This window comes from Natator depressus, chromosome 2 (assembly GCF_965152275.1).
Source record: "Natator depressus isolate rNatDep1 chromosome 2, rNatDep2.hap1, whole genome shotgun sequence".
Lineage (NCBI taxonomy): Eukaryota > Metazoa > Chordata > Testudines > Cheloniidae > Natator > Natator depressus.
The window spans coordinates 10967336-10992071 of NC_134235.1; the positions used below are offsets into that span (position 1 = coordinate 10967336).

The 24736-nt window shown below is 40.7% G+C and overlaps 1 protein-coding gene across 4 annotated transcripts in view; it reads left to right on the top strand.

Moving 5' to 3' along the window:
- TRAPPC9 (trafficking protein particle complex subunit 9) overlaps positions 1-24736 on the top strand; it is an 806604-nt gene that overhangs the window by 776229 nt on the left and 5639 nt on the right. For all 4 annotated transcript variants that reach the window (XM_074943804.1, XM_074943805.1, XM_074943807.1 and 1 more), the window contains one exon: positions 22876-23099. In XM_074943804.1, the coding sequence (XP_074799905.1) occupies positions 22876-23099 (224 nt within the window). The remainder of the gene's footprint in view (positions 1-22875; positions 23100-24736) is intronic.

Sequence of the window (24736 nt, forward strand, 5' to 3'; positions counted from 1 at the left end):
TTATGACCAAGTTACTGAATGAGAGTCTAGAATTCTAGAAACAAAGTGTTATATTTAATAACTTGCACTTACATAGCGTTTTTCTATCCTAATTTCTCACCACAAGAAAAAGTTAATCTTTCTCTTTCACATGCTGTGCACACACACCATGAGACAGGGTATTAATGTACTCTTTTTACAGAGGGATAAACCGAGACAGAGAAAATTGATTTGCCTAAGATCACAGAAGAATTATAGCTAAGAAGAGAACCTAGGTCTCCTGACTCCCTGTCTTGTGCCTTAACCTCTGCTTTTATCCCCAGATGAGGTATGTGAAGTGAAGCAGGCAGATAGAAGAATGGAAAGTTAGTGACATAAAACTGACTCTGAACCCAGTTGACAGTGTCACCTCTGTGAAGAGAATGACAAAGAATCTTCTCCACTACACAGTTGGCAAAATCTTGACTAGCAGAAGTGTTCTGAATAGTGAATAGGCTAATAACTGGCTTATCGCTGCCATCTGTGATAAAGGGTGACCCAGTTACGCGCAAATAGAGGTTTGAAAGCACTAAGGGAAATCTGGCCCATTAAATGCAGAATTAACCGTGTGCCTCTTGCCTGGTGAAAACAAGTGGGAGAGCCCCTTATCCCACTCTTCATCAAGGGGCATCAGTTCCTTGCCCAGAGGGCAAACTGCTGGCCACATTGTTGCTCATGATATTTCAGGTTTCAGAGTAACAGCCGTGTTAGTCTGTATTCGCAAAAAGAAAAGGAGGACTTGTGGCACCTTAGAGACTAACCAATTTATTTGAGCATAAGCTTTCGTGAGCTACAGCTCACTTCATCGGATGCATACTGTGGAAAGTGTAGAAGATCTTATTATATACACACAAAGCATGAAAAAATACCTCCTCCCACCCCACTCACCTGCCGGTAATAGCTTATCTAAAGTGATCACTCTCCTTACAATGTGTATGATAATCAAGTTGGGCCATTTCCAACACAAATCCAGGTTTTCTCACCCCCCCCCACACACACACAAACTCACTCTCCTGCTGGTAATAGCTTATCTAAAGTGACCACTCTCCTTACAATGTGTATGATAATCAAGGTGGGCCATTTCCAACACAAATCCAGGTTTTCTCACCCCCCCCCCACACACAAACTCACTCTCCTGCTGGTAATAGCTTATCCAAAGTGACCACTCTCCTTACATTGTGTATGATAATCAAGGTGGGCCATTTCCAGCACAAATCCAGGGTTTAACAAGAACGTCTGGGGGGGGGGTAGGAAAAAACAAGGGGAAATAGGCTACCTTGCATAATGACTAAGCCAATCCCAGTCTCTATTCAAGCCTAAGTTAATTGTATCCAATTTGCAAATGAATTCCAATTCAGCAGTTTCTCGCTGGAGTCTGGATTTGAAGTTTTTTTGTTGTAAAAAAGCGACTTTCATGTCTGTAATCACGTGACCAGAGAGATTGACGTGTTCTCCGACTGGTTTATGAATGTTATAATTCTTGACATCTGATTTGTGTCCATTTGCTGTTTTACGTAGAGACTGTCCAGTTTGACCAATGTACATGGCAGAGGGGCATTGCTGGCACATGATGGCATATATCGCATTGGTGGATGTGCAGGTGAACGAGCCTCTGATAGTGTGGCTGATGTTATTAGGCCCTGTGATGGTGTCCCCTGAATAGATATGTGGGCACAGTTGGCAACAGGCTTTGTTGCAAGGATAGGTTCCTGGGTTAGTGGTTCTGTTGTGTGGTATGTAGTTGCTGGTGAGTATTTGCTTCAGGTTGGGGGGCTGTCTGTAGGCAAGGACTGGCCTGTCTCCCAAGATTTGTGAGACTGTTGGGTCATCCTTCAGGATAGGTTGTAGATCCTTAATAATGCGTTGGAGGGGTTTTAGTTGGGGGCTGAAGGTGACGGCTAGTGGCGTTCTGTTATTTTGTTTGTTAGGCCTGTCCTGTAGTAGGTGACTTCTGGGAACTCTTCTGGCTCTATCAATCTGTTTCTTCACTTCCGCAGGTGGGTATTCTAGTTGTAAGAATGCTTGATAGAGATCTTGTAGGTGTCTGTCTCTGTCTGAGGGGTTGGAGCAAATGCGGTTGTATCGCAGAGCTTGGCTGTAGACGGTGGATCGTGTGGTGTGGTCAGGGTGAAAGCTGGAGGCATGTAGGTAGGAATAGCGGTCAGTAGGTTTCCGGTATAGTGTGGTGTTTATGTGACCATTGTTTATTAGCACTGTAGTGTCCAGCAGGAGAGTGAGTTTGTGGGGGGGGGGGGGGTGAGAAAACCTGGATTTGTGTTGGAAATGGCCCACCTTGATTATCATACACATTGTAAGGAGAGTGGTCACTTTAGATAAGCTATTACCAGCAGGAGAGTGGGGTGGGAGGAGGTATTTTTTCATGCTGTGTGTGTATATAATAAGATCTTCTACACTTTCCACAGTATGCATCCGATGAAGTGAGCTGTAGCTCACGAAAGCTTATGCTCAAATAAATTGGTTAGTCTCTAAGGTGCCACAAGTACTCCTTTTCTTTTTATGATATTTCAGCTGATTCTTAAAGAAGCATCACTCAGTGCCAATGATTGTAACAACTTACCTTCCTGTGTCCATCATTCACTTCTCGAGCCAGGTTATTGAGAAGGTCGTGATGAATATACTAGACCCTTCCCAATGAGGTTTTGGTATAAATTATGGCATAGAAGCGCCACTAGTACTTCACCTGGTTATGGCCATGGATGGGGGGAAAACATCGATGCTTATATGTCACATTCTGCCAATGATCTTTGACACTGCTAATCATAAGGTGGTGCTGACTCACCTGTAAGACTTACCAGGAGTGGATGTAGCCATCTGAAATTGGTTCTAGTCATTCCTCTCTCCTCACCAGAGGCACCTGCCCTTAACATCCAGGTGGTGCATAGTGACAGATCTCACAGACTTTTAAGGCCAGAAGGGATCATAGTTATCATCTAGTCTGACCTCCTGCACATTGCAGACCACAGAACCTTACCTACCCACTTCTGTAGTAGGCCCATAACCTCTGGCTGAGTTACGGAAGTTCTCAAATCTTGATTTAAAGACCTCAAGTTACATGGAACCCACCATTTACTCTAATTCAAACCAGCAATTGACCTGTGCCCCACACTGCAGAGGAAGGCAAAAAACAAAACAATAACAGGGTGTTTGCTAATCTGACATGGGGGAAAATTCCTTCCTGACTGCAAATATAGTGATCAGTTAGACCCTGATCATTTCGGCAAAACCCACAGCCAGGCACCTGTGAAAGAATTCTCTATAGTAACTCAGCCTTCCGCATCTAGTTTCTCATCTTTGGCCATTGGAGATATTTGCTAGTAGCACTCACAGATTGGCCATTTGCCATTGTAGGCAACCTCATCATACCATCCATGTCATAAATTTATCAGTCTCAGTCTTGAAACACGTTAGGAATTTTGCCCCCACTCCTCCCCTTGGAAAGCTGTTCCAGAACTTCACTCCTCTGATGGTTAGTAACTTTTGTCTCATTTCAAGCCTAAAATTATTGATGGCCAGTTTATATCTATTTGTTCTTGTGCCAACACTGGCCCTTAACTTAAATAACTCTTCCCTCTCCCTGATGTTTATCCCTTGAATGTATTTATAGAGAGCAATCATATCTCTCCTCAGCCTTCGTTTTGTTAGGCTAAATAAGCCAAGCTCCTTAAGTCTCCTCTGGTAAGATAGGTTCTCCATTCCTCTGATCATGCTACTAGTCCTTCTCTGCTCCTGTTTCAGTTTGAATTAATCTTTCCTAAACATGGGGAACGAGAATTGAAAACAGTAGTCCAGATGCGGTGTCACCCATGCCTTTGTATAATGGTACTAACACTTCGCTACCTCTACTAAAAATAGTTCACCTGATTGCCCAGGATTGCATTAGCCCTTTACACAGCCGCATCACATTGGCGACTCATAGTCATTTTGTACTTGATCAATACGCCCAGGTCTTTCTCCTCCTCCTGTTGCTTCCTCCTCTGGTAAGTCCCCAGTTTAGAGCAAAAAATTTTGTTGTGCATGTCCTTGCACTTTGCACTATCAAATTTAATCGCATTTCTATTACTCCAGTTTTCAAGGTCATCCAAATCTTCTTATATGATCATAAGAATATCAGGTTTGGAAGGGGCCTCAGGAGGTCATCTAGTCCAGCCCCCTGCTCAAAGCAGGACCAATCCCCAACTAAATCATCCTGATATTCCTGTCCTCCTCCATATTGACATTAACTCCCAACTTTGTGTCATCTGCAAATTTTATTAGCACACTCCTACTTTTTGTGCCAAAACCATTAATGAAAATATTAAATAAGAATGGTCCCAAGACTGATCCCTGAGGAATTCCACTAGTAACCTCCCTCCAGCCAGCCAGTTCACCTTTCAGCATGAACCATTGAAGTCTCCCTTTAACCAGTTTCTTACCCATCTTTTGATTATCATATTAATCCCCATCTTATCCAATAAGTGAAACTGTATCAAATCCTTTACTGAAATCCAGATAGATTAGAGCTACTGCATTTGCTTTGTCTAGAAAAATCAGTTATCTTCTCAAAGAAAGTGATCAGACAGCTCAGGCACGATCTACCCTTTGTAACACTGTGTTGTATTTTATCCCCATTACCATTTATCTCTATATCCTTAATTACTCTCTCTTTCAAAATGTGTTCTAAGCATACAATTGAGGTCAAACTAAAGGACCTTTCTTAAAGGTCACTTTGTTCCCCTTTCTTAAATATAGATCCTATATTTGCAGTTTTCTTGGATCTTTACTGGTGCTAGACATTCACATATATACTAGAAGTGGCAATAAACGTCTTTTTCCATCTTTATTTAGCAAGGAGGATTATGCCTATTCTCATGGTTCGCTGGAATAGCAGTTGCAACCCTGAATACTGGCTCCACTGCTTCTGCATAAACCCATATCAACAGCCCTTCTCCGGTATAACCATCTGCGTAGACTGTTTTGATGCCAGCACAAAGACCGTTCTTGAGGAGCATTAGGGTTATAGCATGTGGACCTCAGTGTAGATCCTATGCAAGGCCTGAGTGTTTTGGGTGGCTTTATTCTCTCCCTATCCAATAGAGCGAGGTTCTTGTCTATGGTATGACTTAGGAATTGTTTTTTTCTTGCTGCCATCTGGACATTTGAAATCAGTTCCAAAACTTTGGGGTTTTTAGCTAAAACTCCCATACTGTCTGCATTTACTGTATCCGTGAGCTGAGACAGAGGCCCTGTTTTGCTATGTAGACTGCAATGTCTGTTCAACAACTTTATGTAGGCTTGAAAAATATTTCACTTTTATTGTGATTTGTTACATTCTGAAAACCTACCACTTCTGAGCTGTTTGTCACATTATTATGCTCTTCTGTGATCTTGAAAATTATGTTTGCAATTCAGGTACTTTCCTTTGCCACTAACCATGACAAAGCCAGTGATGGAAATGGGTTAGAGAAAACTTATTTTGCTATACAGAGCTTTAGAAAAGACATTGGCCTCATTTCATTCTGGGTCAGTCAGCACAGTAAAGTGTGAATATAGATTACCAGTAGCATTCTCACGGAGTCTCTATCATCCCACAATTGACTGCATGCTTAGTTCTTTTAATTCAGTCTCTTGTTTGTATCACAACTGGGCGAAGGGCAGGCTTTTCCACAAATTAATCTTGGAAAAGACAAACCACACAATAGAATGGTTAACTGCCAAGGCGCCCTGCACTCTGTGAAATCAGAAATGCTCTTGGGAACTTTTTCCAATATGTTACTGTTCATTTTACATGCTTTCTAACCAGGTCACAGACTTGCCTTCACTGTCTAATTTCAACAGTAGTTATGTAAGAACATAACCTGAACTTGTATGAGAGGCCATTAGGTAGCAGAACAAAACACCATTAAACTGAAAACATTTTTCACTTTAGGAAGGACCAGACCGCCAACAAAATGACTTTTTACAATGTGAAACTGCAGGTTGAACTCTCTTTTTAGTTTACATGTGATCCCAGATTTGCAGTCCTAGAGACGAAAATCCTCTCTCATCCTAAGGGCAGGTCCCACTTGAATGGCAGCAGTGCCATTTTCAACACTGCCTACCAGTGTGCCTCCTGAGGAAGAACCATTTCTGGGGCTGAGAGGGTGACTAAGGGCATGTCTACACTTCCCCGCCGTTTGGGCTACGGGGGTATAAACTGCTCCATGCAGATCCAGCAGGCATGAACTTAAAGGTTGTGGCTCTGTTTGAAGACGACTACATCAATGCAAATGACAGACCTTTAAGGTCATGCCTGCTGCATCCGCACAGGGGAGTTACAGCTCCGCACTGAGGTACATGCTGCACTTCACACCCCTGTAATCTGAACCGTGAGGCAATGTAGACATGCCCTTAGTCTCCATAGCATTCGATTCTTGGTCTCTCTGCTAAGACTACACAGAAGTGTACTAATTCTGGTGGAAGAAAGGAAGTGTTTGAAACTTGGTGAGCCAGGCATGCCCCGCCAGGAGAAGACAAGCCTCTCAGAGTGAAAAGAGGGAAAAACAATCCTCTCACCTAAAACTAACTATACTAAATAATAACCTACAACTATAAACTACCTAACTGCAATGAAAACAGAAGGCTGAGGACACTCTAGACAGACTCACTAGGGTTCTATCTCAGGCTAAGGTGGTGGTTTGCCCGTGCATCCCTATATAACCTCAGTGTCTGCCACAAGGAGGCATAGGGCTCATGCGTGAGCCAGACGGACACTGCTAGCTTGAAATCTCTGATCAAGGGCTCAAGCGGTGCACGGATACCTGCAGAGGAGCACCCATAGGGACACTACTCGAGTAAGAATTTATGTTCCTTATTAAAACTCATTCCTCTTGGGCTGTCCTCCAGTCACAGTTCTGAAGCCTGTTAAGTGCCTCATTGCAGATCCTCAGATGGTACAAATCACTGATGTTCAACTGACTTTTACAGAGCTGCACCAGTTTACACCCACTGAGAATTTGGAGAATTAGGTGTAGAGAGAGTGCATGTTTTTCAGATGAAGTAAAAATAAGTGTGTATGCCCTGTTTAATCAGTAACAAAGTGTAGGTTATTTGACAAAGTGACACGCTAGTGCAGAAAGATGTTATGAGCTGATCATTAAATCTTTCCAGAGTTTGGTTTCTGAAGCATTTTAATCTCAGTTTTCTGTAACTTTCTGCATTTTAGAAACTCTCTTCTCCATTTCTTATCAGCTTCGTTTCCACATATATTTGACAGAAGTGAACAATTTAAACTTCTGAAAGACCACTTTTTATATCAGACCTAAGACAACATTTCTAATCTTTTTGTTGTTGACTGTTGCATTTTGTCTATTTCATCTGCTGTGGATTGGCAAGGGTTAATAGTCTCTGTGTTCTCTGATTATGCATCTGTGTCTCTCTAGCAGGTACAACAGACACAATATTGTGTTTCTGCAGATAAGCTGATATCCTTGTCCTGTCCGCCCACCAAGTACTGCACAAATAATTCTTAGAAAAGAGACCTAATGAACCACCACACCACACTGATTTGCACATAATTGTATCTGCCATTTAAAAGCCAATGATAAAAGGACAGAATTTGATACTTGTTCTTTCCTCATTTTGTTCCACTGGTTTCTCTGGAAGAAACCGAGTTTTAAATTTTAGCTAGAAATGATTTTGCCACCCAGCTGGCCAATTAAAAATAGAGAAGTGTGCTGGAATGATTTGCAACACTAGGTGGGTGAAGCTGAAGGCATGTACAGCAGCCTCTGAGTTCAGAGAGGATTTGATTCTCTACTCTCCATAGCTAGGCTGAATTTTTTTATCCTGATGTATTTAATTTGTCAACTTATTTAAACCCAAACTTTTCTTTCTTTCTATATTTCACCAAGCTCAGATCTGAGCCCTTGAGTGCTGGGAAGAAAGGCTTTAACTCTCTTATCAAAGAGTTCTCTTTCTTTTAATAGCATTGTGTGTATTCCAATTTATTTTTTGTTAAGGCTGGATTTCTTTTTAACCTTTCCTCCTCCTTGGTGTGTGTCTTATAAATCCCCAGCTTTTGCCTTTAGTTCTGCATTGGGCTTGATACTGTAAGGAGCTGCTGGTAACAAAAGCTAGCAGATTGAAATGACCCATTATGAACCAACATGGAGATTTGAAAAGTTTACAATTAAGAATGAATGGGGGGGGGGGTTTGCAGCCAACTTGGGAGTGGAACACATTGCACTACAATATAATAAGCATAGATCTCCTTCAGGAGTCAGGTTCACATCTCACTCTCACTGGGTATTTTAAACATTTGTGTCTCTATATAAAGTATTGCTAATGTGTGGTCTGAGATTGAGAAACTCAAGGTTTAGATACAGCCTGGAAATGTGAGTCATAAGAGGGGGACAAGGGAAGAGGAAGCCAAGATTACAGTCTTGAGAGACATGGAGGATGGCGATGCTGTCCCCACGGTAGAGAAAGTGGAGGGAGAGGAAAGGGCTCCAGGGAAAAGTTCAGTAGCTCAGTTTTGGGAATGTCAAGTTCCAGTTGATGGCTTGACATCAGCAAGATGATGATAGAAAGACAGGTCAAAATGTTAATTTTGGTAGAAGGAGAAAGGTCCGGAATAGCAAGATAGATTTGTCATAGAGATTTTCTCTTACCAGTGGGTTCAGTTGTTCTTCACTGGCTCTTACCAGCCATGAGGAACATGGATCCATTTCACAAATGGAGACCCCAATCTTTTTCAGGCATTCTAATGCTTCATTTATCAGGGGGTAGCGGTGTTAGTCTGTATCCACAAAAACAACAAGGAGTCTGGTGGCACCTTAAAGACTAACAGATTTATTTGAGCATAAGCTTTCTTGGGTAAAACACCACTTCTTCAGATGCATGGAGTGAAAATTACAGATGCAGGCATTATATAATGACACATGAAGGGAAGGGAGTTACCTCACAAGTGGAGAACCAGTGTTGACAGGGCCAATTCAATCAGCGTGGATGTAGTCCACTCCCAACAATAGATGAGGAGGTGTCAATTCCAGGAGAGATAAAGCTGCTTTTGTATGAGCCAGCCACTCCCAGTGCCTATTCAAGCCCAAATTAATGGTGTTAAATTTGCAAATGAATTTTAGTTCTGCTGTTTCTCTTTGAAGTCTGTTTCTGAAGTTTTTTTGTTCAAGTATAGCTACTTTTAAATCTGTTTTAGAATGTCCAGGAAGATTGAAGTGTTCTCCTACTGGCTTTTGTATGTTAACATTCCTGATGTCTGATTTGTGTCCATTTATTCTTTTATATAGGGACTGTCCAGTTTGGCCAGTGTACGTGGCAGAGGGGCATTGCTGGCACATGATGGCATATATCACATAGGTAGACGTGCAGGTGTCTAATGGGACCAAACTCAATCAGGTGGCTGGGCAGTTTCTTGCTTTATTTGATTGGATTTAGAATTTTCTGTTCTAACAAGTTTTTGCCTTTTATTCAGTTGTACTATTCTGTAACTAAGGTTAAAGCTGTTCTCAGCAGTCACTGCTTGGCTATAGTATTTGGTTAAATAATGCAGGTTGACTAGCTGGTTTACTCTTCAGAAGAAGTGTGCCAGCCATTCTGGTAGAGATGAGGATTCTTTTAGCTGTGTGGCTATGGTGTAGTCCTGCAAGAAATCATAGTGCTGTTGGTAAGTGGATTTGAAATGGGTTTGAAGGAAGGTCAGGTTTTAAAAGCAAAGGATGATACAGTTTGGTCAGATCCAAGAAATAGTTAATGCCTCAGAAATTATGGTCTGATAACTTTCCAGACATGTCTGCCTGGATTTACTAGGTGATGTGTTGGTGCAACAGCAGTAACAAAAACATGAAAGAATTTAACTGAATCCACTAAGTGAGACCTCGAACAATTTAGAATTAGGAGATGGCACATTTTATGTGTAAGCCTCTCTGTGAAATGCAAGGAAACTGCATTAAGAATGCCTAGACATTTGTTTAAAATACACACAGTAAATACGATAAATGGCCTCTCTCTTCTTGAGTAGTTCTGGGTTATGGACCTTTGCCATGTGTAATCTGGTAACCACATGCCCCACCTTACCTTTTTTAAAGTGCTGAGATAGGCCGATTTGTCCCTGAATAAAACCCTTTAATATCTCCAGTTAATTCCAGCTCGTTGAGTTTCAATCATGGCTGGGCTAAACTAGCCCCATGAGGCTTGGTGTCTTAGTGCTCATATTTACACAGTCATTGAGAGGCAGCAAATCATCTACCTGCCTGTTAATAGGGAGTTATGTATTACCTTTAACAGGGCTCTGGAAAAAGGTTGCTGTGTTAGGGTAAAATTTTCTTGCAACCTTGACGTCTGATCTAGTATTTCCTGGCTGCCCTGTAACACACACACAAAATGTATCTTCAGGAACATCTGCTGACCCTTTGTTAACGTGTTCACTATCACTATAATGCTTTCTTAAAACATTCTTACCATGTGTTTCTGCATGTCTATGCACAGATATCTCTGTTCTTCCGTCCTTCTCCATGTATTCTTGAGGTCCTTCCCACTTTGGACAATTCCAGATTACACAGGGACTTTCCATCCCAAAGGATCCCAAAATAACAAATTAAATGAAAAATAGTGACTTGTGGCATACAATGCAACATCTATGTAAAGAGCACATAACAATAGTACACTGCAGTTGAAATCTGGTAATGAAGATTACTGTATCCACTTGAAATTACTATATCTAGGGAGCGTTTAGGTAGGTAATGTAATGTTTACAATGTAATGACCAGAGGTAGAATTTAGACCTGAACACTGGGAGTAACGTCCTTTCTTTTTGCACACACAAAAAGCTCAGTTGTATGTCTCATCTGTAAGACAGCCCCTCTTGCTGTATAGTATCCGCTGTGTTGCTGGTGTTGAGTACTGACTCAGAGGAAATGCATCACTTTCTGCATCACTATCACTGTTTCCTGAATCACCTAAGGGTTTCTTGGAGGTCTCCAATCAAAATACTACCCTGACCAATTCTTCTTAGAGATCAGACAGACTTTCAGCATAACGCGGTATGGCTGCAGACCATTTTGTTTTGCATTTGGTTACAAAAGGCATGCCACCCACACTTATCACAGGAGAATGTTATGGTTCTCCTCTCTAGGGCCGGTCAGTGTCGCACCTCGCCACCATCATTGTGGAGATACACAAAGAGGGCGAAAGCCGTGTACAGTAAAAGCTGTGTTATCCAGCACTTTACCAACTGGAATGCTCTAGAAACTGGCATTTTTGATAGCTCCCAGTGCAAATCTTCAATCTAATAACCAGGACCAATGCCGTAGCTAACTGGAATAGATGCCGAAGCTATTTGGGACAAGGGATGTAAAAGGTTAAATGGTTAACCAGCGCTGGTCATGCCATGCCGGCAGGACACCAGCCCCGGCCGCGGTGGGCAAGCTGGTGGGACCCTGGCCCCTGCCGCACCTGAGCAGCCCTGCAGTCCCAGCCCCAGCCCCAGCCACGCTGGGCCAGCAGGACAGCAATGCTGCCGCCCCACGCCAGCCTGCCGCCAGAGCGACATCGGTTAATGGTTAACTGGTTAAACTGGCCCTCATGGGGCTAGTTTAGCCCAGCCATGATTGAAACTCAACGAGCTGGAATTAATTGGAGATAATAAAGGGTTTTACTCAGGGACAAATCGTCCTATCTCAGCACTTTAAAAAAGGTAAGATGGGGCATGTGGTTACCAGATTACACATGGCTAAGGTCTATAACCCAGAACTACTCAAGAATAGAGAGGCCATTTATGGTATTTACTGTGTGTATTTTAAACAAATATCTAGGCATTCCTAATGAAGTTTCCTTGCATTTCACAGAGAGGCTTAGACATAAAATGTTCCATCTATCATTTAACTGGTTAACTTTTTAAACTGATATTTACATGCCTATTCAGGACCCCGGAATTTCCGAGAGCAGTTGGAAGGAGAACTTCAAGTTTGCCGTGAAGAGCCGAATGCTGTTCTTTCTGTTTGTATCCACCATTGTGATTGGTCCGTTTATTACTCAGTGTATTTTCCCGTGTTTATCGTAAAATATTAACACCACCTTACCATTATGGCATCCAAAATACCAGCAAAAAGCAAAGGAGAGCAGCGTAATAGAGTTGCGTTGACATTAAAACAAAAAATAGATATTTGTTCATGTCTTGAAAAGGGCGAGAATAGAAATGTTTATTCATTTCATTGTATTCTAATTCTTTGAATATTGGTAATCCATTGGTAAGTATAACTCCTAGTTGACAGGAATTTTTGACTAATTGGCACCCCCCCACCTTTCCCCCAACATGCCAGATAATGAAGCTTTTACTGTATATGATTACATAGCCTTTGGAGAGAAATCATAGTGTTTTCTTTTGAATAACCTACAGTTTAAGTAATATTTTAAGCCATATTCTACCGCATTATGGGCTTATTCCTAGAATATTTCTTGTACAAAAGAAATCTTTTATGCTAGTGCTATACAGAATAATAATATACAGTGCAATCCAATGCATCAGAGTGTGAGTTTACTTTGTCTAGTACTTAGCACCTGTTTTGGTTTTTTTTGTAAAACAGTGCAAGGAATCAATGAAAAGAAATAGCTCTGCCATAAGCAAGCTACAGTAATAATGTTTTCAAAGGCCTTAAAGCATATGTGAATCATAAGATAAGAAATTTTCAAAACATGGGCATATTATCTGTTAGCTTGACCTGTGTAGCAGTTGATCAAAAGATCTTGACTGCAAACCTGCTTGTGATGAGCAGATACAAGTGATTGGCCTACATTCAGATGTCAGGATTATTTAAACAAACTGGGACTGTGCCACAGAAACTAGTCAAAAGAAGTTTAGACTCAATTAGAAAAAAAAAAGTGCCTTAAAATTAAAGGGATCTGCTTTTGAGCCTTTAGATTACGACTTGACACAAGCAGTAAAACTCAACTGATTTTCACTTAGATAGCAAATACCTTGCTCATCTAGATGAAATTTCTGGCAAACCATCAAACGACAAGTCATCCTGGCTGCCAGAGAAGAAGAGAGTGTGATCAGCTTGCCAGAAATTTCATCTAGATGAGAAAGGTACATTACAGAATGCATAAACATCACCACCACCAAACCCTACCACCCAATACCTAAAGATTAAACAGAAGGAATAAACTAGTTTCTTAAAAGAAATCTGTGGTTCATACGTGGTCAGATTTATCTAAATTTCCAGTTAAAAGTTGGAGCCAACTAGCACCCAGAACACAGGTTTTGTTAGTGCTTTTCTTTCCAGCGAGCATGACCCTGGTGTTTAGCTTTACTTGAAGAAGATTTTACTACATCCAAATGTTTATAATAGAGATCGAACAGCACTGAAACTGAGCGCTGATCACGTATCTGTTATGGGTAAACTTGGGAATTAAATTGAACATTAGCATTATAGCGATGAGGGGGAAGAAAGCTTACTCCGTCCAAGTGAACGAGTTTGAAAAATAAAGCAATCCTTTTGAAACAGAGCCCACAGGGGACATAAAGGCTGCCTTCATCCATTGTCAGCATAGAGCAAATAACAGATACAAACTGAGAATGTATCTGGGATAACTGTAATCAGACCAGTCAAGATCGATCTTTAGAATACCAGCCACTGTGGATGACTGATTAAATAGAAAAATACTGACAAGTATCAAAGATTACTCACTGCTTACTTTGCTGCAACAATGGTTTTAATGGTGTATTTCTTTTTAATTGCTTGTGGAAGAAATAAAATGACTAATTCAATTTTAAAATGTTTTGTGTATGAGAAAGATTGCCAGAAATCAGGCAGCTAGGAAGGATTATGAAATTGGGTTGGCTGTTTCAGTAGTTCATCTTAGCGTTTTATCATTTATTTACTATACCTAATCCCCTGTTCTCCACATTGTATGTTTGCAGAAGTGTGACTGTTACGTTACTTGAAGGACTCTGGCTCAGTTGTTGGTATTTCCAGAAAGTTAGATTGGTTTTATCTATGCTTTAGAATCATCCCATCTCAAAAGATCTGATCTAAAGACGTACTGAGCACCTTTGTAGTTGCTCTGACTTCAGTGGGAGCTGAGAACATTCAGCACCTTACAGCATAAGGCTTAGAATGGTCGACTCTAAGGATAAAATCCTAGCACAGTTTTAAAGTATTACTATGTAAATAGCTATGCGTGTTTATACACGGTATAGTTATTGGCTCCAATGGAGTAATGTTATGGATGAATTTAGCTCAATATTTTTTCTGCATTACAGTGAATGAACCAAACGATGTTGCTCCAAGTTAAAATGGTTGGGCTTGGTATGAGAAACTGATCTCAAAGACATACAGTAGAATTTATGTAAATACATGTGATGCTTTCGTGTTATTAAATAACCATTTGGCCAGTGCTTGATGAGCACGACCAAGAACATAGAAGCAATACGTTTTTATGAATATCTTTTGTTTGGATTTCTCCAGCTGTGAAAATACTGTAGGCCTCATAATGGACAAACAAACATAACCAACCCTATTTCCCAATGTGTAAATAATCTGCACCATCCTTTTGGAAAATGAAGGGGAAATGCTCTGCACAAGAAAGAATAACGGAGGACTAGGGAGACAGAAACAATGCTTGGGTTTGGTTGTTGAATAAGGTATTTAACGGAGTTCAAAAGAGCTTGGTATGTTGGAAGAATACTGCGCAGAACCTGAACACTCCTCTATCAAAACTGCTTACTCAAAATGAAATACAAGGCTGCCAGAAACTGTTTCTGACTTGATGCATAAAAGAAGGGACAAGGTACTGGCTAAATCTAAAACTGCCAGACAAGAGAATCAGCTTGAATCAAACGGCAGGTTTGTTTGTGGTGGGATGATTTCTCTCCATCCTGAGATTTCGCCGTTTGTTTTTTTTAAAAAAATATATATAGCCAGGGTCAAACTGGATTGTTCAATGTATTTGCAAATGGTAACTTTTGCTGATTTTTGCTCTCTGTGCTCCTGAGCGTTCCCTATAAAAACCTGAACGAATGTTACCACTCAAGAAAAGAGAAAGTTGAAGCAGTTCCAAACAGCATTTCTGGCCCTTAGATTGCTCTGCTAGCAAAACTGAAAGCCAAACTGGCGTGGCTAAGGCTTTTAATCATCACTTTATACTGTGTGTACACAAAATAACTGAATCATTCTGTAACACTATGTCACTGCAGTAATTCCTGCTTGGGCTCTCTTTCTTTAGCTTTTCTCCAACCAAGTATCTGATGCATCTTATCTAGAGATTTCAGTGTTATTGCTGTTCCTCATCAAACTGGTTATGTCTACACTACGGACCTTACACCACACAGCTGCACCACTGTAAGGTCTTCTATGTAGCCAGTCTCCCACCGGCATAATTAAACCACCCCCTATGAGCTGCGGTAGATATGTCGCGGAAGAGCATCCACACCGGCCTTTTTGTCTGTTAAACCCTAGTGCAGACAAAGCCTTAGTGTTGCTCTCTCAAATTTGCAGATTAGCAAAACTAACCTCCCTTGCACAGTTATAACAACATTTTTAAAAAGCCTATCTTAAGAACCCCCTGCAACTATCACACTGCAGCTGGTTACGGTCTGTGTTTGTGGGCTTGAAGATCAGTTTGTATCTGTCAAGTGAGTGAGTTTATTTACTCCTCTAGCCATCTGCTGCTTTAAATTTTGTTAACCTTCTCATTTGAATAAATTAAGCTCTGGCTAAGATTTATTAAAAGTCCCAGATCAGATTCTCAGCTGGTGTAAACTGTTTGAGAGAGAGAGAGAGGGAGAGAGAATTGAAGTCAGTGCAGCTACACCAATGGATGATATGGCCCCTGGTCTTTAATGGCAAATACCTGATTGAAAACTCTCTTTCCCTCAATATGAGGAATAGTACAAATCACCCACACAGTACAGTATGTATCTCAAAATCAATATAAACTTTGGAAGATGAGTGTAAACATTGCCAGAATATGTATTTTCATTGAGGATAAACATTCAGGGTCCCATTGGTATGCTGTTTCCAAGCTAAACTTTCACATTGGTGCATAGGGAGTTCTGTGCACAAATCCAATTAACCATGACAGTATATGTACGTAGAACTTTCAGCACACAAGTTTGGAATTATAGCTCTGAGTTGCCAAAGCTCCTACAGAAACTATATTGGAACTGGGAAAATAGCAAGAGTATGTAAAGTATTCTACTTATTTTATATTAATATATTTAGATATTGATTTTGAGACAGAAGTTAATAGTAATTGGTATTTATTTACAAATGCAAGTTTTCACCATGTGATTCTGACAGTCTCACCTTGCAGACGCTAAATAACATTTTTCACTGATACAGTATCTTTCATCTTAGAATCTTAAAGCACTTTAGAAACATTCATTTGCCTTTGTAAAGCACATTAAAACAATGGAAGAAAGATGTTATATGAATTCTGAAATATTTTTTACTATTATTCATAATTAAATCTCTCAGCTTCCCTGTGGTATACATTAATCTAGTGTGTAAGGTAGGTAACAAAAGGATGAACTCACACAGAGGTTAAATTCCTTGCCTAAATCAGGGAATCAGTAGGAGGGCCAGGGCTCCTGATTCTATCTATTCACGTAATTTCTTATATTGTGCTAATTCAGTACCTTCCATCCTGGGTTCTAACCACTAGCCAATGGTTCCTGTCTCCGTAGCGTATGTAATAATAATAAATATATTGCACTTATATAGAGCAATCCAGCATCAGTTTGGTGATGCAGGACAGACAAGATGCCCTCTAGGGCTTTCCCTTCTTTAATTTCTAGCATTGCAATGTATTGCGGTAAAGCACATGAAGGTATTTTCTGCACCAGACATGTGCAGGTAAATGAAATATAAGGGGTACATGAAAAGTAGAGAGAGAAAAGAACAAGGACTTATTCCATTGCTTTATTTTAATATCTAGGAATAAAGCATGAAACTCTCCTCCAGTAGCAGACATCCAAACCTTCATGTTTCTTCCCTGACAGCTTGACTTTCCCCTGCACCTATTATATTTTGTATCAGTACTTGCATTAGACTCGTCTTCTAATTTTCTGAAACACTGATTATCTTTTATCTGAATTCTAGCACTGTCATAAATATAAAGGAAAGGGTAAACACCTTTAAAATCCCTCTTGGCCAGAGGAAAAACCCTTTCAGCTGTAAAGGGTTAAGAAGTTAGGATAACCTCGCTGGCACCTGACCAAAATGACCAATGAGGAGACAAGATACTTTCAAAGCTGGAGGGGGAGGAGAAACAAAGGCTCTCTCTGTCTGTGTGATGCTTTTGCCGGGAACAGAAAGGAATGGAGTCTTAGAACTTAGTAAGTAATCTAGGTAGATATGCGTTAGTTTCTGTTTGTTTAAAAGGCTGAGAAAATAAGCTGTGCTGAATGGAATGGATATTCCTGGTTTTGTGTCTTTTTGTAACTTAAGGTTTTGCCTAGAGGGATTCCCAATGTTTTGAATCTAATTACCCTGTAAGATATTTACCATCCTGATTTTACAGAGGTGATTCTTTTACCTTTTCTTCAATTAAAATTCTTCTTTTAAGAACCTGATTGCTTTTTCATTGTTCTTAAGATCCAAGGGTTTGGGTCTGTGTTCACCTATGCAAATTGGTGAGGATTTTTATCAAACCTTCCCCAGGAAAGGGGGTGTAGGGTTTGGGGAGGATTTTGGGGGGAAAGATGTTTCCAAGCGGGCTCTTTCCCGGTTATATATCTGTTAGACACTTGGTGGTGGCAGCAATAAGGTCCAGGGACAAAAGTAAAATAGTTTGTACCTTGGGGAAGTTTTAACCTAAGCTGGTAAAAATAAGATTAGGAGGTTTTCATGCAGGTCCCCACATCTGTACCCTAGAATTCAGAGTGGGGAAGGAACTTTGACATGGTGGCAGAGCGGTGGGATTAACTTGAAATCATTTTGAGATTAATTTGAGATTTTTTGAACTAGAAGCACAGATTTTAAAAGGAAATTTTTTTTCCTTTGAGCTGCTGGAAAGCAGGTTTTAAGCTGAAAGCAGAGGTTTTTTTTCTCTGCTTGGGGGCCAGAGCAGAGACAAAAGGGGATTGTCTTTTGTGAGCTGGAGTTTTCTCTACCTAAAGGCAGGGTAGTTAACCTCCTGCAGGGAAATTCACAAGTCTTCAAGAGACCTGAAGTTGTTTTTTTACCAAAGAGCAACTGGGGGGGGTTTCTGTCTATTTGCCTGGAGACAAAGGTGTTAGTTTTGGGGGTTTTTTTAATGATTTTGATTTTTTGAACAAGAAGCACAGATCTTAAAAAGGAAGGTTTTTTTTCCTTTGGGCTGCTGAAAAGCAGGTTTTCAGCTGAAAGCAGTTAGAGTTTGTTTTTTTCTCTGCTTTGGAGCCAGAGCAGAGACGAAAGGGAATAGTCTTTTGTGAGCTGGAGTTTTCTATACCCAAAGGCAGGGTCGTTAACCTCCTGCAGGGAAATTCATAAGACTTCACAGACCTGAAGAAGTTTTTTTTTTCCTAATAGCAACTAGAGGGGTTTTCTGCCTATTTACCTGGAGACAAAGGTGTTAGGTTTTTTTTTAAGGATTTTTCTGTAGGCTGACAATCACTGTCAGAGAACATAGGTATCTGGACAGCACAGCAAAATTTTACAAGCCAAGTTTTTTTTTTTTTGTTTTCTTTCTAACTCTCGGGTGTAAAGTTAGTTAAAAACAGAGAGGTTAGGATGACAGACTGCACTGTTCTACAGAAGCTGGAATTAGCCAGATTTGAGGCTGAGGAAAGACAAAAGGAAGATGAAAGACAGGTAGAACTCAGACAGATGGAGATGGATGCACAAGCGGCCAAAGAAAAAGTAAAAGAATCACCTCTGTAAAATCAGGATGGTAAATACTTTACAGGGTAATTAGATTCAAAACATAGAGAATCCCTCTAGGCAAAACCTTAACTTACAAAAAGACACAAAAACAGGAATATCCATTCCATTCAGCACAGCTTATTTTCTCAGCCATTTAAACAAACAGAATCTAATGCACATCTAGCTAGATTATTTATTAAGTTCTAAGACTCCATTCCTGTCTGTTCCCGGCAAATGCATCACACACACAGACAGAGACTTTGTTTCTCCCCCCTCCAGCTTTTGAAAGTATCTTGTCTCCTCATTGGTCATTTTGGTCAGGTGCCAGCAAGGTTGTCCTAGCTTCTTAACCCTTCACAGGTTAAAGGATTTTTCCTCTGGCCAAGAGGGATTTTAAAGGTGTTTACCCTTCCCTTTATATTTATGACAAGCACGATTTAGATACTGCCACTGTCTGCTGTTTCATATGACTCAGAGCAAGCATATATTGAAGCCAGTAATGATTCACTTGCAAAGCAGTGGTGTGAGCAATCGCAGCTTTTATATGCCATCTGTGTTAGTAAGCTGAATCCACAGAAAATGGACCCTATACACATGGCTTTTCCTCTGTCCATGGATTAAAATATGTAAGCGGATCCATATGGTATAGTAGGTGCTTTCTGAGTCAGGAAGGGGGTGAAACCGCATGTCAGATCAAGAGGCTTTCTCTGATGAAACATAATTGTTTCTAAACGCTGCTTACTGTAGTATTCTACAGCACAGATGCACGTGTTTTGTCATTTGGCATGTTATTGAGATTGTTGGCTTTATAACTACAAATGTACAGCCTACTGCTGTGAGGACAGGAAATAATTAGTCCATCTACCGACAGGCAGACACACAACACTCCTCTCTTCTTTGTGTCTCTTTCTAAATCAATGTTTAGTGAACTGATTTTCAGGAATATCAAAGAAAACTGATTTGTTGGAGGTGGGTATAATTTCCTCACCTTCTTGTGGATTTAATATTTTCATTTAAAGATGTTGTGGAGCAATAGTCTGAACTGTTATTACACGATGGGGACAGCGAGCAAAATTTTCATCCATAATTCCTGAAGTAGAGCATGGAGTTGAAAACCTAATGGCAAATAGATGAGTAGCTTTAAAATAAAGACTTATGCACTTAGCTCGTTGAATATTTCTGAAGGTTCATGTGAGTCAGAGGCAGTCTTTGGGGCCAGTAAAGCTCATGGCTGCAAGGCCCCATGGTACGAAGCAACCAAAGTAAAGGGTAATTTTTTAAGAATGAAAGCACTTCCTCCAAGAGAGAGCCATGAAAACAAATAGCGCAGTTGGTCTCCACTTCTGCAGCAGGTGGCTGGAGAACCTTAAGTTTATATATATATATATATATATATATATATATATATATATACACACACACACATTTTTGTGTGAGAAATCAGTCAGTTAAGCTTGGAATATATCCCCAACGACCGTCTTGCTAGCCTACCCTGAAGTCCTTAGACAGTCCTATAGAACTGGGGGTCTCAAACTGGAGGGGGTGTGTGTGGAATATATTCTGTGGGTGTCTGAGAAGCTTTAGAGGGGAAAAAACTTACTGCGTGCATTCAGAGCTGGGCATCCGGAGAGCAGCAGCTGCAGGCCAGACACCCGGCTCTGAAGACAGCACCACTGCCAACTGCAGCATAGAAGTAAACGTGGCAAGGAATGGCACTGCCTTCAGAGCTGGGCAGGGGGAGCGTGGTGGCTGCTGGCCGGGTGCCAAGCTCTGAAGGCAGCACCACCAGCAGCAGCAGAGAAGTAAGGGTGACAATGCCATACCACGCCACCCTTACTTCTGCGCAGCCATTAGTGGCATTAACTATTACAGACACAACACGGGGGGGGTCAAATAGGTTTGAGAACCACAACTGTAGAAAGTAGTGTGATCATGCTGTGCAAAAACCATTACGTTTGGATGCGGTGGTACAAAAATAGTTTCTCTCAAGCCCTCCCCAAAACGCTCAGGTTGATTGTGAAGTGTGTTCCTTCTAATCCCATAAACTGTACATCCTATTTGAAATGGAAATGTTTTGCTTAAATAGGCCTCATTTTCAACCGTACCACTGGAATGTTTCTCAAAAATGACATATATAACACCAGCAGTTTGGGATCCTGGTGTCCGCGTCATGTCTGCTCTGACGGTTGTACCTCTTGTGTCGTGTACCTGCTTCTTGTGCTGTGACGTGGCAGCTGTGGCTGAAGGGAAGTTTAGAGATCACCGCCTTTGACTGATCAGCCTGTCGTTTGCTGAATGGATCTGTCAGAAAATGTTAATTTCTGAACGTGTGTCTTCGTTCTTGCTAGCTGTTTTCTTCGTCGGTGCATCAATGTTTGTTCAGTTTGCCAGGCTCAATGGGCATTACAGAAGACTAGATCATATTCTGGTTCTGAGCCAACAATGCAAAAAATCAAAAACTCGCTCCTGTGAGAAATATTCTCTCTCCGAGCCGAGCATATCTGAACGTTCCTGGAGAATAGGAAATAATATCTGTAAGAAAATAGGGCACGTTCTGATTAATACAACTCAAACCTTCTTTGGAGAAAAGTAACAATGCAAATCCCACAATGGCAGTAATATGGGAGGAGGTTGGAGTAATGGAACTGAACAGCCCCATGAATGTGAGATATCCTGAATGTATGTATCCACTCCGAATGGTCTCTCTCACATGTGCTCAAAGCTTTTCCCTGTCTCTGAACAAGAGCCTGTTGTGAAATAGAAATACTATAGTATCTACAGTGCATCAGAGATAAATTTAGTCTGTGAAGTACACTGATAATGCACAACTGGAAACCCTTTCAGAGTGGGGAATTATAGTAGCAATTTCATATTGGATAGGCAATGAATCATTTCACTGCTGTACAACCAAATAGGCAGTGTTACTGGGCACACTTACTTTGATTGCAGTTTGGCCCAGCAGAATCAGTTTAGAGGCATTATATTTACTGCTGTCTCTGTGAGAAAAAAGAAATAAATGAAAACTGTAAAGTAAAAAATAAGAATCTCAGAATGAAATAAAGTGCAATAAGTAGACAAGCTTTATTACCCCTGTAACATTTTGAAATCCCATTTTTTCTTATTGCTGGATATTAGTGTACTGTATGTGATAGAGATATATCACATTGCAAACCCCAACAGAGACTGCCCTGCTTTAAAAGGTCACCTTATTAACAGGGAGATTTATTTCTGGCTATGACACATGGACATGTGGGCATCCAGAACAGGATCTATCACCAGTTACAGTTTGTATTTAAGAATTGTATATAGCACCCCTGCCCACTCCCCTAGCTGACTACCTGGTTCTTTTTGCTCAATACTTATGCATAAAGAGCAGGTGGAATACAGCTCACATAGGGCCAGATTATGGTTTGCACTGCATGAGGGTGCAAGGAGCTGCCGCCTCCCCCACCTCTGCATAGGGCTAGTCTCTCCAAGCTCAAGGATGGCTCCAAATAGCACCACTGGCTATGCTAACATCCCCGGAGGAGGCAGGGTGAGTATAAGTCTGTAGCTTTAGCACACCAGCCAGTAGAATGGGGTTGGCAGCTATTCACCCGGAAAGTATCTTGTTGTTCTTTGTGTATGGAAAAATGTAACAAATGTTTTTACCTCTTATAGAGGTGGACAATTAGCCGCTGACAGGTAATAGGTCACAATGTTCAACTGGTCAATGAAAGTAATTCATGGGTTTCTTACTGGATGTCTCCTTCATTGTCATTAAAGACTCCATGGCATTTTTTGCAAGAGACAAGATGTAAACCCTAGGATCCTCGCTAAATTTTAATTTTCATAATTACATTATACCTGCTAGAATGCCTTCTGAGGTAGCTACACAGTGTATGTCTTTACTCCATAGCCTAAACTGCTGTGTATTGTTGCTGTGCATCTTTCATGATTCTCATGGAGACCAATTTTAGTGCTGTTCCTACAGCAAAAGTCCTAAATAATGTGAAATTCATTTCTTGTATTGCAGATGTCTTGGTGGATGGAAAGGTCTGTGACTGTGATATTGTAGTAGACTGCAAAGTCGGGGACCCCATCGCATTGGAGGTGAAGCTGACCAACTGGAGCAAACACAGTGTGGGCCCGTTTGCTCTAACGGTGATCCCATACCAGGATTACCAAAATGGAGTGCACAACTACGAGCTCCATGATGCCATCACCTTTGTTGGATCCAACACCTTTTATATTGATTCAGTGAGTCCTTCTTTTTCATAGTCCACTCATCTGCATGACACATGCATTAAAATTGATACTCCAAAACAGGATGCCAACGTATGCAGCTTTATATTAGTGAATTCTACTGGATGTGAGGGATTGACAGCCCTGGAGACTGAACTCTTTTATTTATTCATTCAAAAGGTATAGAATAGGCGGCAGCCATGCAAACTTCTCCATACTGGCCTAACAGAGTTTCTTAACCATGACCTAAAGGGGTCCACCCCAAAGGGGAATTCAGCTTCGTGCCTATTGAATCCTTGATCTTTCACTGATATTGCCAACAAGGGCTGTGAGTTTCATAAATAGCTTGTGATTTTGGGAACTTCAGTATTTGGGTGCACACTTTAAAGAGGCCTGATTTTCCAAAAGTACTGATGGTGTCCCAGCTGATGCCAATAGAGGGTGTTGGGTTCTGTGATGTAGAAAATCATTTCCATGTAATGGTCTAGGGGATCACTAATTCCTTTGACACAGGCCCCTCGAGTGTTAATAGCTTTTGGTCACTACCAAGCTGGCAAAATCTGAGTTAGTACCATTGATAAAAGGTTTGATACAATATTGCCATTCCCCTGAGCCATTCAATCCCACCAGCGTTTAGAGTTTAAAGAACTTTTTCTGCAAGGTAATGGCAATATCCTCCAGGCTGAACAAAGAAACTGCAAACAACTTTTAGTCAGGCTATGAGGAAACGCTACAGCCTGAAATAGAGAAAATGAGATAAACATTAAAGTCCAATAAGATGGGCATGTGCATTCAGTTGTCACTTAACACATTTATAAAGGCTGATCTCATCATTTTGATTGTTCAGTTTTTAAAAAAATCAGTGTTAAAACCATGCAAAAAATGTTGAGTGTCCCTACTAAGAAGAGGTGATCTTTCTCTCAAGTTCACTTCTAGAGATTTCAAGTCAGAGAGATTTTTGTTCCTGAGGCAAAACACTGAAGGTTATTTAAAGATACAAAAAATCAAAGAGGAGTGAAAAACAGAGGACAAATACTGAAAGATGTTGTCAGGAATGCTCTGATTCTGGTAGCATATTAAATAAACATGAAGAGAGAGTGAGTATATGGTCAGGTCTTTACTTAGGTCAGGTCTTAAGTTATCCAGTAAAATATGACTGTCAAAACTGAATATTTAAGTGAATCTGAGCTGGAGCGAAATTAAAGGTTAACCACTGGAGACTCAATGTGCATATGTTTTCAACTATACAACATATGCAGAAAATAGGTTTTTTTAAAGCTAGCATGTACAGAATTTATCATCAGCCTGAATTTTAATGGATGCTAACGGTATTGTTTGCTGAATAATTTCAGTTTAAATGTGCCAACAGAAATCATCAAGAGAGGGATTTCTTGACCTGGGGCTATCATTCTGACAATGTTGATTTTGAATCAGAATTCCAGTACTTAGGTACCCAGTTGTGGAAGAGTCTTGCACATGAGGTTAGCAAGGGAGAAGGCAGAAGTCTGTGTAATATATTCTGCCTTGTGATTGGGTCTCCCATGAGGAGAGAAGCCAAGGGGTTATCTCCCCCGTGAATACCTGGGGTGCAATTTCAGCATTCCCCCTGCTGTTGTATTGTAAACACTATTGTACAATCCCTTATTAAGGTA